At 40.2% G+C, this 12,371-nt stretch overlaps 1 protein-coding gene across 1 annotated transcript; it reads right to left on the reverse strand.

Moving 5' to 3' along the window:
* Window positions 1-2,110: 2,110 nt before the first annotated feature.
* igfals (insulin-like growth factor binding protein, acid labile subunit) lies at window positions 2,111-4,085 on the reverse strand. The gene is made up of 2 exons (XM_072443051.1): window positions 3,980-4,085; window positions 2,111-3,889 (listed from the first exon to the last, which is right to left on the reverse strand). Exon 2 carries the CDS (start codon window positions 3,886-3,888, stop codon window positions 2,155-2,157), a length of 1,734 nt encoding a protein of 577 aa, XP_072299152.1. The 5' UTR covers window position 3,889; window positions 3,980-4,085; the 3' UTR covers window positions 2,111-2,154.
* Window positions 4,086-12,371: the final 8,286 nt, after the last annotated feature.

The following is a 12,371-nucleotide window of genomic DNA, read 5'->3' on the forward strand; positions in this document are numbered from 1 at the left end:
TGACTCACTTACCAGTCATTTGTCTGCGTTCCCAGATGAACCGGACTGGGGCCGTTTGCTGGCTCTGCTTCTTTGTTGACAGGTTTTGTAGATGTCTGTCTGGAGCGTTTCAAATCCGTGTAAACAGTTGGATGTTGTTTGACTTGTTCCACCATATTTTCTTCTAATGCGCTCCCCATGTAGTCCTTCCTGTATTGCAAAGTTTAAAATGATGCAATAAAAAGACAATTCATAAAGATAAATTCACTGACTTTGGATTTTGAGGTGAGTTTATTGTCTTCTCACAGAAAGATGCCAGTTTTGCCATGATAATTTTGTGCTGATCTTCCTTGTCTCCATCTGTACAGAACATTTTCTTAGAGCATCTGTATGAAATGTATTTATAAGACAGTTGTACTTGCCTGCATATCCATCCGCCATGTCAACTGTGGCACGGTGCGGCTGGATTAGCTCGTCTCGTTTGGTGTTTTGGAAGAAATTTAAATCAAATTGTTCGAGCCTCTGTGACAATGAATGATTTTACTTTCTTATCTCTTTAATGTAATGTTCTGTGAAAAATGTATAATCAAATGTACGTACAGCAAATGAGAGGACAATGTCATTATTGTGGCTGTGTTTTCTTTCATTTGAGTCCAAAGCCGTGTCAGGACTCTGTTTGTTTTGAGGTTTGATCACTTCCAGTGGCTCCTGCATTTACATCAGATTGTGTTAAACGGAACAAATCTACTGTTTTAATGGTGCACTGTGTATGGGGTCTGCTATTTGCCTATCCGCCTGGAATGTTCCACAGTATGGCTTAAATATAGCTCCATTAAGACAAGCTGACGCCACTAAGCCAATTTACAGGTCAGATCTGTGGAGAGGCGACCCCGGTTACTGTGAGAGTACACGTTTTTCAAGTCATTTTTGAGCAATAAAAACACCTGTTATTGAATACATGTAAGATAGAAGTCTAATGCTACATTGTGGAACATTCCAGGTAAAGCAATAGCATATCCATGGAGACAGGATCCCAATCAGGAAAGTTGCACAGTGCACCTTTATATAACTATACAAAATACATTGACATACCTCTATAACCGTGCTGCTGTTTCCTGCTGAAGACGTGTCTCCTTCATCAGGAAGTTGTAGACAAAGTCCAGACGGTCTTTGAAATATATCAGCACAACCTTCATCCTCAGACTGCAGGTCAAATCATATTTAAGATGTGGGTATTTCATTCATCTTTCTTTCAAGCTACTGTTACTAAGTATGAGAAAACAACAAACTGTAAGTTTAATATTAGATTGCTTTGCTACATACCGATGAGGCCGGATCAATGGAGGGTAAATGCGGCTGCACTTTGTCTAATATTGACCTCCAAAGGCTCCCGTCCATTACTTTTAGTCACACAGAAGAAATGATTAACATTAGTGTTAAAACAAAAGGTACGTTTGAGCTCTTCGAGCTGTGATTAACTTTCTGTTTTGTTTACGTGCTGTTAAGCTCAGCGGGTACCATGGCAACGCAAACTTTACCTTCACTCGTTCAGGGGCTGTCGGAAAAGTACCTGCCTGTGATTCAGCGTCAGTACAAGAAGCAATGGCCAATAAGTGAGTATATTATATGAAAAATGTCCAGCTCCGCGTCTGCTATTCTGATTCCTACTAAATTTACAACATTTCCCTGCAACATTTCTTGCATTTTTGTTTGTATGTTCTGTCTTTTTGTGTGTGTTACTTGCAGTGAAAATAATGACATCTTATAAATTGTGTCATGCTTGTTATTTTATTGCTCAATGTCTTTGAACAACAGTGAAAACGAATGCAAAAAGCCAATCACAAATTCCCCAGACCAAAATGTATTTTAATCAGAGATCTGAAAGGGAATATATTGCACAACATATTACAACATTTAAACAAAATCATTATAGATTTGTAAACATCTTTAAAAGTGCACATTTATCATGTCAGTCTAATCCTAAATAGTATATCTATCCTTATAGTTTAGTTTAGTGTTTATTTGAAGGGACAGTGTACAAAGATATTAAGCTCATAAAAAGAAAGATGTTTTGCACCAGATTATAGTTAAATAGCAGTTTCTGTAGGTGAAATGTGTAACGCTCTCTTGATTTTTCCTCCAGTTTTGTGATTTCAAACAAACGTAACCGTCAAATTAACAGGTCTGAAAATGTTCACTGTTTACGTCTCGTAGGTCCTGTCCAGCCAGGCGAGGTGGGCCCGTGCACGTGATGTTGTTGTATATCGTAATGGTACTATCTGGTTCTTCGCCCTCCGCATGAGTCTCAAGTTGTCGAGGCACAACCAAAGTATTCCTCTGGCTGTATTCTCGGAGTGGCAGAGCGCTGCAGTCGCATCTCCAGGGGTTTCCGGAGAGGAGGATTTTTTCCATGCTCAATGGGAAATCCGGGATCAAGTTAGCCATGGTATTGTCTCTGAGGTCAATATATCGGAGTTTAGGGAGAACCCGCTTTGTGTCATTCAGCGCAAACAGTCGGCATTCATTGTTAGACAGAAGCAAGTACTCCAAATTTTTCAGCCCAGAGAACGTTTGGATAGTTAGCGTCTCTAGTTTGTTCGAACGCAAATCCAAATCCGATAAGATCACCATGTCGACGAAGCTGTTATGTTCTACCTCTGAGATGTTGTTATGTTGTAAGAATATCCGTCGTAGGCCAGACAGTCCGGTGAAGGCTTGCGATGTGATTCTGGTGAGGCAGCCTCGATCCAAATGGAGGCTGTGAAGCTTGGGTAAACCTTTGAAAACCTGGTCTGGAAGTGTGACGAAACAACTCCCAGAAAGATTAATTACTGCGACGTGGGACAACCCAGCGAAACAACCCATTTGTGCCTCGTGGACTTGATTGTGATCCAGCTCAAGCACTTCGAGATGTCCGAGTCCTTCGAAGATCCTGTCTCCCAAAGATCGGATTCTGTTGTAGCTAAGCCGAAGCTCTTCGAGATACTGCAGGTCACGGAAAGTCCTGGGACGTATGCCGGTGATGGTGTTATTGGAGAGGCGTAACACGTGTATGCTATGAAGACCCAAGAAAGTATCATCATGCAACGTTGTTAGTCTGTTGTTTGTAAGGTCTAGCCATCTCAGAGACTTCATGCCCATAAAAGCTCTGGGCACCACTGTCACAATCTGATTCCGAGCCAGGTACAGCTTTTGCAGTTTGGTAAGCTTGATGAACACGTTCGCTTTGATCACCTTGATGGAATTGCCGGTCAGATCCAGCTCTTTTAGCTCGACAAGGTTTTGGAAAAGCTGGGGTTGCAGGTAAGCCAGCCTGTTCCCTGCCAGAATCAGCTCTCGCAGGCCGTGGAGGTCTTGAAAGGCCGTCTCGGGGAGCACCGGGATTGAGTTCCAGCCCAGGTTCAGGAGCCACATGTTGGACAGTCCAGCGAAAAGTCTCTCCTCAATGCGAGTAAGCAGATTATTGTGAAGACTCATAGAGGCGAGATTCGGTGTACTCTGGAAAACTGTAGCCGGCAACGTTCTCAGACGGTTTCTCTCAAGATGGACATGTGCGAGGGATCGTAGTCCTCGGAAGGCCTGAGTGTCGATGTTGACCAGCTGTCCGCTTTGCAGGTTTAGAAAATCCAAATTGGCCAGGTCTTTAAAAGTGTTAGCAGGGAGTGATGAGAATAAGTTTCCATCGAGCCAAAGTGAATGGGTAGACGTTGGAATGTCAATCGGGACCTGGGTCAAATTTTTAAAGCTGCAGTAGACGTTGAGCTCCAGGCTATAGTCATCGTAAAGACAAGTGCATGACTTTGAACATGGGATTGGCTCTTCTGTCCCCCTTTCCGCTGAGCTGTCCGGGGTGGACTGCACACGCAGGACACCCTGTGCCAACAGCACCAGCAGGACAATGGCTTTCATACTAAAATGATATTTAAAAAAACAAGTATGCAGTCAACGCACAGAGCAGAATCACACCATGATGGGTTTTGTCAATTTAAATACACCTTACCTCGCAGCTGCTGGTCTTGATTTAGTGTTTACAAGCTCAAACTCTGATGGCTGACCCTTGTGCGTGGGTTTGTGTGCAGAAGCCTGCCCCTTCCACAAGCCCTCAATGGTTCCAGTAAGTCAATAAACTGGAAGGATTCACTTTTTCAATTAAATTATTTCACCATTGTTTTATGATAATATCATTGGTATTAGGATTTTTAAATAGACAAGTAGCTCATGATTAAATAAATAAACAATAAAATATGTTGCTCTGATGAATGACAGCTATGAGAGCTGTAAACAAACTAAAGTGTAGAAAATCTAAACAACCATTAATTTGTTATTATTATTTGTGATTTGTGTATTTCATGTATAATTGTATATTTTGCTATGGTATTATGTCACATGCCATGGTTGCACTGTGTATCTCTGGTGACTGTGAATGGCCTTTGATGTTTACAGAAGCTCAGTCACTGAGTCCACTTCCTGAAGAACTGAACTGATTCAGTGAAGTCGAGATAACACAAGTCTTTTGATCTTAACATCACGGTAAATGTTGGCCACATCCAATAATCATATGCACAGGTATTTGATTATAATCATTTTGACACTGTGCAGGATGGGACCGGTGCATGAGGTCCATTTTATAATCACATGTATGACTGTAATGACTAACTTAATGTTTACTTTGTACTTGGTATCTGGGTTCTTTTTAGTCAACTGTGAACCTGCCAGGCTCTAAAGTACAACCAGTCAACCAATTTCAGATAACATCAGATTAGAGCTAAATGTCATTGATTCAAATGAACATAAACAGTATATTTATAGACTTAACTACTTCAGATCTCTTGTGAAATGAAGTCAAAATTGAGAACCACCAGTTGCACGCTCTTCATTGCCAGTAGAGGGCGGTGTGGCTATGTAAAGAACGTATACAGAGCTTTTTCTACTGCAGCTTTAAAATCATTATATTAAAATACATATAAGTATTTCATCCAAGCTAAAAGTGACTGATTTGTTTGCTCTGATAGGCAATTGCAACTCATTAAAATGAAAAGAAGTTCTATTTCAACTGTATACATATCTTGTTTGTCTACATTCCTGGGAGTCTTTCTTAAGAACACATTCATTCACGCCAATTAGCATTAAAACACATGTTGTCATTCTATTTAGTGTATTATTTATAATATTTTTATCAAAGCGACTTGTCTGCGAGAGAACTGCAGATGAAGTATGTTTATTAATTAGATAACGGTAAAGCTCTGGTGCTGGGACCCAGACAGACAATAAATCTGCAGACATTTATGTGCTTTAAAGTTTATGCAAAACAGCACTTTGAAAATAGAGTTTTTATCTTTCTAATGTTCCAGTATTCTTTCTATCCATGTATTGTGGTAGAGTGGTTAGCGTTCTGGCCTCCATGCAAAAGTATTGTTGGTTCTTAATCCTGGGTTCTTCTTGCCACCATCCAAAGACTGGGTTATATCAATTATTTGTGACTAAGACATTAAATTGCCTCAGTTTTTATGATAGTAAATTCAGACCGTGTTGCCTAAGAGGAACTTCATACAGCCTATAGTTTCTGACAGCAGTTTGAATGGTAAACACAGACGAGGATGGCAGTGCTGCATTAGGTCCCTTTTTTTTAAACTGTTAGAAATGAAACTACCGTATTTTCCGCACTATAAGGCGCACTTAACCTGTTACCACCCACCTGTCCGCCGGCGAACATTTTCTATATCTCAAATATTCTCTTACATCATCACTTTTATTTCCGTGGTCAATACCAGCAAGCCATACATCATTTTAAAGCTTATTTTCTCAACAAAACGAATATGTCATTGATTTACATTGAATAATATGCCCCAAGAAGCAATTGCCAATAGTTTGTGAGAAAGTCTCAACTTTTACAAACGCATGTCCTACCTGTTTGCTGTTTATGACGGACGAAACGGCTTTAATTCTGTACATCCTTGTACTCAGTCTGTCCGTAAGGAATCATTGAAAAACAATATCCACTTGTATTTTTCCTGAAGTTATCCGATTTCGAGATATTGTCAAGTAAACAAACTTTTCTTCGTTTCTCACAGGACGAGAATGCGCTTGTCCGCCGCATTTCTCCGTCCATAACAAATGACCTGTTTGACTTATACGATAGTGTTTGACATCGATCTCTTCCTTAGACTGTTTCCTACAGAATGAGACCATCCACGAATTTTTCTGTCACCGGGTTTGTTTGCTACAGCCTCCGGAGGAAAAAAATTCGGCGCTTCCGAAGCGCGCGTCCATCTTTGTTTTTAGCCCTTAGCTTCTGCTAGCAGGCACGCAGGAGACTTTGAGTGACATATTATTCTAGCCAGTCAGGAGACCTTTTTCCTGATAGGCGGGACAAAGGGTTTATTTACACAGAATTCTCCCTGTTCACGTGCGTAAGGCTCCGGGAAGGCTGTGAAGAGCCAGATTTCTCGGCAGGATTTTGCGCATAACGTTTTCTGATTTTATTAGCCTTTTGGACGTGCATTTTGTGAGATGTATGTATTATTATACCAATACAAAAATAAAATAAAAATATTATAATTTTTTTTTTTTTTTTTTACCTCTATATGGGAAATTCATGGGTAAACTCATATTTACACATTTTCACATATTTTTTTTTTAGCGGTTATAATTGCTATTAGTGGCCTACAAAACATCAAAATGTATGTTTTATGATCATAGAGGAGCTAAAATTGTAATAAAACAGTTTGGCACAGTTGGCACATATTTGGATCACTTGTTCCGAATATACTTTTTGATACAAAAAGGTCAACAGCACCAAAATGCCTGTTCCTAGAGCTCTGAAACTTTACACAGTTGTTGTCAACAAGATAAACATCATGTACAGTGAACAGCATATGCACACAATGAAGTATGTCATGCTCAGGACCATTACAAATTGACAATATTCAGGCGAGACTAAAAAAGGATGTTTTGTTTATGTTTGGGCCTCTGTAGTGTAAGTTCTGAAGCCCTGACAGTGTTCATGTGCACATCTGCAGAAACTAGAAGGCCTAAGCTTTCTAATTATGCATCACACTTGCATGTGGAACATAAGATCCTCTTTTAATAAGCAATGCCATTTGGGTATGTCCAACCATTGTGCACAGGGCGAAAATAGGTGGGTGGTAACAGGTTAAAAGCCTTTCATTTTCTCAAAAAACGACAGTGCGCCTTAAATACAGATTCATTCTGGTTGTGCTTACTGACCTCCAACCAATTTGTGTGGTACACGTTTTGTTTCGCTTAATGCGCCTTATAGTCCGGTGCGCCTTATATATGAAAAATGATCGAAAATAGACCATTCATTGACAGTGCGCCTTATAGTCCGGTGCGCCTTATATATGAAAAATGATCGAAAATAGACCATTCATTGACAGTGCGCCTTATAGTCCGGTGCGCCTTATATATGAAAAATGATCGAAAATAGACCATTCATTGACAGTGCGCCTTATAATCCGGTGCGCCTTATATATGAAAAATGATCGAAAATAGACCATTCATTGACAGTGCGCCTTATAATCCGGTGCGCCTTATATATGAAAAATGATCGAAAATAGACCATTCATTGACAGTGCGCCTTATAGTGCAGACAATACGGTATGTATGCATCCCAGGCGCTCTGGCATTTAAAATAGAAAGCCATTATCTTTCAAACAATCCGACTTTATTAGAACAAAAGGAGAAGGGCTTCTTCAGGACTTATAATTTACAAGGCGTGTTTCGGTATCTTCTGACCTTGAACGCCTGGATAAGTGCAGAAAAGCCTTGCAAAGACTCAGAGACTATCATGGCCATTACATCCATTTGAAGCCTTAATTAAATGGTGTTTTTTCTTTAATATTTTTTTTTTTGACAGTTGAACTTACGAATATCTATAGCTGCATGGAGTGAATGACTGCGTGGAGAGAGGAGTGTATTGTCTCTGCGTTGACGTCTGAAAGATGTTGCTCCAGTCTGTTTTTGAATCGAATGCGACAGTTGTGTCCAGTGCGGCGTGCGGCGGCCGAGAGCGTCGTTTCTCATCATTTCATTGTGACAGTCGGTTGTCTGAGCGGCGCTGTTCAAATGCACGAAGATGACAACAAAGCATAGTTACTACATTTGAGGGAAAGAATACAGAAAGCGTACTTTTTATTATTGCTTGCCAGAGCTTTTTCTTGTACTAGAACCAAAACTGTGATTTCTTCGTATAAGCAATTGCTATGATGGACATACAGTGTGTTGATGGGTTTTGGATTGTACTTTTGACAGTTTTTAACAACATTTTGCAGGGAATTGTCATTTATTTATTATAATACTGTTGGGTAAGCCTCTCCCCCATTATTAACATCGTCGGATAATGCAAACATACCATTTGTGTACATTTGTTTATGGAAATTCATGACAACCGCTAATGCTAATGTTGCAGAGGTAAAACTGAGAAGCTGAAATGACATCTTAACAACAAAACACTTTGGGACAAATATCTTCCACCTGACCACCAAAGTACTTCCTCCTGCATATTTGGAAAGTTTATTGAAATGTTTATGTCACAAAATATATGATTATAACCTGGAAATAATTTCCATTTTATTCTGGCAACGTAATTAATAACGTGTAATAATAATGAATGTGTAAATATGCCTTTGTCCAGTTGTCCATAGAAGCTTCAGTATCTCTATCTTTCTCTTTCTCTCTCCCTCTCCTTCTTTCTCTCTTCCACCCCTCTTTCTCTCTCTTTCTCTCTCTTTCTCTCACTCTCCCTCTCCTTCTTTCTCTCTTCCACCCCTCTCTCTCTCTCTCTCCCTCTCTCTCCTTCTTTCTCTCTTCCACCCCTCTTTCTCTCTCTTTCTCTCTCTCTCCCTCTCCTTTCTCTCTTCCACCTCTCTTTCTCTCCCTCTCCTTCTTTCTCTCTTCCACCTCTCTCTCTCTCTCTCTCTCTCTCTCTCTCCCTCTCCTTCTTTCTCTCTTCCACCTCTCTCTCTCTCTCTCCCTCTCCTTCTTTCTCTCTTCCACCCCTCTTTCTCTCTCTTTCTCTCTCTCTCCCTCTCCTTCTCTCTCCCTTCCACCCCTCTTTCTCTTTCTCTCTCCCTCTCCTTCTCTCTCCCTTCCACCCCTCTTTCTCTCTCTTTCTCTCTCTCTCTCTCTCTCTCTCCCTCTCCTTCTTTCTCTCTTCCACCCCTCTTTATCTCTCTCTCTCCCTCTTTCTCTCCTGCTCTCTCCTTCTTTCTCTCTTCCACCCCTCTTTATCTTTCTCTCTCCCTCTCTCTCTCCTGCTCTCTCCTTCTTTCTCTCTTCCACCCCTCTTTAGCTCTCTCTCTCTCCTGCTCTCTCCTTCTTTCTCTCTTCCACCCCTCTTTATCTCTCTCTCTCTCTCCTGCTCTCTCCTTCTTTCTCTCTTCCATCCCTCTTTCTCTCTCTCTCTCTCTCTCTCTCTCTCCTGCTCTCTCCTTCTTTCTCTCTTCCATCCCTCTTTCTCTCTCTCTCTTTCTCTCTCTCTCCCTCTCCTTCTTTCGCTCTTCCACCCCTCTTTCTCTCTCTTTCTCTCTCTCTCTCACCCTCTCCTTCTTTCGCTCTTCCACCCCTCTTTCTCTCTCTTTCTCTCTCTCTCTCTCCCTCTCCTTCTTTCTCTCTTCCACCCCTCTTTCTCTCTCTTTCTCTCTCTTTCTCTCTCTTTCTCTCTCTCTCTCTCTCTCTCTCTCTCTCTCTGTCTCTCTCTCTCTCTCTCTCTCTTTCTGCCAGTTGAACAGACCCATTGTTGTGTCTCCGGAGATGGAAGTCTGCATCTCTGTGTGAACATTCAGATCCCATTCTTTTCCTTGGTTCTGTTCATTACGTGGACAAGAGACCGAGGGTAGATTTATGTTAAAATAATCTTACAGTAATATGGACCATGTTGATTGACCTAGATACAATATTCTGTCAGTTGTTACCGCTGCTATAGCCTCACACCTGGAATATGGCTGCAGTCCCTGGTATCCATTACAAATACATGATGGAATTTAAATTAAGTCATCTATTCCTAATGATGGTGACTGCAAGTACAAGCATTTAAATTTGACGCATAAAAAATACATCACTTCGTTATTATACATGTATTTTTCTAGCTGGTCTTAATCAGAATATGTTTTTTGATCTTGAATTGATATAAAACATACTGAAGACAAAAGACATTGTATTGATTGCTTTCTTATTGATAAATAAATTACTTGACTGATTAAGCAAATCTCTTTCCTTTTTTTTTTAGATGATTGAAAGGTGTTTTCTTGATTTAATTTAAAAAACCTACACGTGTTTGTGCTCATTAAATGTTTTTCAGAATCAGAAAGGGTTTATTGCCATTGTCGATGAACACAATTCACAAACATTGGAACTTGTCTTGGTGATTCAGTGCAACATAAAACAGTCAACAATGAATAAGTCAAAAAGAGAAAATGTTTTTGATAAGAAAGCTTATAACAAATGCCCTGCGTGTTAATGTGGTTTAACTTGTGGCTCTGTTTGTACGGCTGATAATGCAACGTGCAGCAGGTGGTTCTTTCACTGACAGACGCATGTTTCACCACTGAGACATATGTAAATGTAATCAAGTCTGATAACACAGAGCAATGGCATGGGATCAGAAAATGTATACTAATGATATCAGGAACGTGATTGTGATTCCAAAGTGATTACACGCTAAACAATTATCACGTTGCGAGCAGCCAGCAGTCATAATAATAGCTGGATTATTGCCACGAGGAACAAATGTTTGCAAGCGTTCAGTGTGCCAACGCTCACTTGTCCTGTCCAACTTTTGGCGTTGTGTTGTAATAAAAAAAAACATCTACCATTTTTTCATAGTTTTGGCTGTGGTGCAACTTATACTCCAGAGCGACTTATATGTGATATTATTCGCTGTTTTCACACTGGCAACCGCATTTCACATGTTGATTATTTACACACTGACAACTAAGCGATGCAGAAGAAGAATCGGCACTTCCTCTACCACCGGAGTTTGCAGAGTTGTTTAGAAGTGACACAGAGGGAGAAGAATTCAATGGATTTAGTGATTTGGGGTAAAACTGATGATTTGGTTCTTGTTAGCGTGTTCTTTATGCTATAGTTATCTGAATAACTGTTAATATGTTACGTTAAAATACCAGACACACAGTTCGTTGTCTGTGCGTCATGTAGCTGAAGGTGTTACGTTAGCATACTTACACCTATTCATCATGTTCTTTAATCTGTTATTATCTTAAATATCATTTCAAGAGTAAATGACTGTTCTTGGTCTTGGATTTTATCAAATCAATTTCCTCCAAAAATGCGACTTATACTCCAGTGTGACTTATATATGTTTCTTTCTTCTCTATTATGCATTTTTTGGCTGGTGCGACTTATACTCCGGAGCGACTTATGGTCCGGAGAATACGATAACTTTCCATCAGATGCAAAAGTAAATGAATAGCTTTAATAGAGGACAACGGAAAATATAAACTCTTTCGTTACACTCCTCACAAAGGCATTATCAGGAGTTCGTCTGAGGCTTCAAGGATCTGGTCTCGGCCGTCGCAGAGCTTCATCTCTCCGCTGGGCCTGACTCATAATCCGTCCCAGTCTTTCTGCCGCTGTAGCCTCAGATCTGGGCCGCGTCTCGTGTCGTTGTGGTTCATTGTGATGAGAGAAGTGTCGGAGCGCACTGGGCCGGCTGCATTCACGCCGGATTAGCACCATGTGTCGCTGAGATCATGTGAAATCTGTACGTTGAATTGATCCTGTTTCGCTCAATAGAGAGATGCAGAACGGTTGTTGTTGTTGTTGTTGTTGTTGTTGTTGTTGTTTAATGTGTAGTTACAAAATGTCTTTCTTCACCCAGTCTACATTTGAGATGACGTGAGCTTTGAATAATCTCAGTTATATATATAGCCTATTTTGTTCCCTTAACTTTGATGACATACTTTAGTCTGAAACGGTTACAGCGTTAATAGAATCCCTGTAGAGCAGTTTATGAAATGTTCTGAACAAGTGTTCTCATTCTGATGCTCTTAGCAACAGAGCAACAAGGTATAGTATTTGTGTGTTGAGTTTGCAGTTTTGCTCTTTCTGCATAGTTTGTTTTCAGGGATTATTTGATAGGTTTGTCTGGAACTCATCTTCATACATCTGCAGGATGTTTTGGCTATGTAATTAATGATAATATCACTAAATATTATTCACATTTTCTGCTTGCTACTGCTCCTATAACTCTTTGCATTTGATTTATCAGGCTGTTTACATTTACATTAAAAAGTGCATTTGCCTGGCACAAGAAAATCTCAACTTCGGGCTATTTTTCTGCTTCGTTTCTGTCTGTATTTACAATAATTGTCTGAAGGAATAATAAAAGAAAAGTGCTTTGAATACTTTTCTTT

Source organism: Eucyclogobius newberryi, unplaced genomic scaffold, assembly GCF_026437365.1.
Source record: "Eucyclogobius newberryi isolate DKJ021-1_F unplaced genomic scaffold, fEucNew1.0.hap1 SCAF_13, whole genome shotgun sequence".
NCBI lineage: Eukaryota > Metazoa > Chordata > Actinopteri > Gobiiformes > Gobiidae > Eucyclogobius > Eucyclogobius newberryi.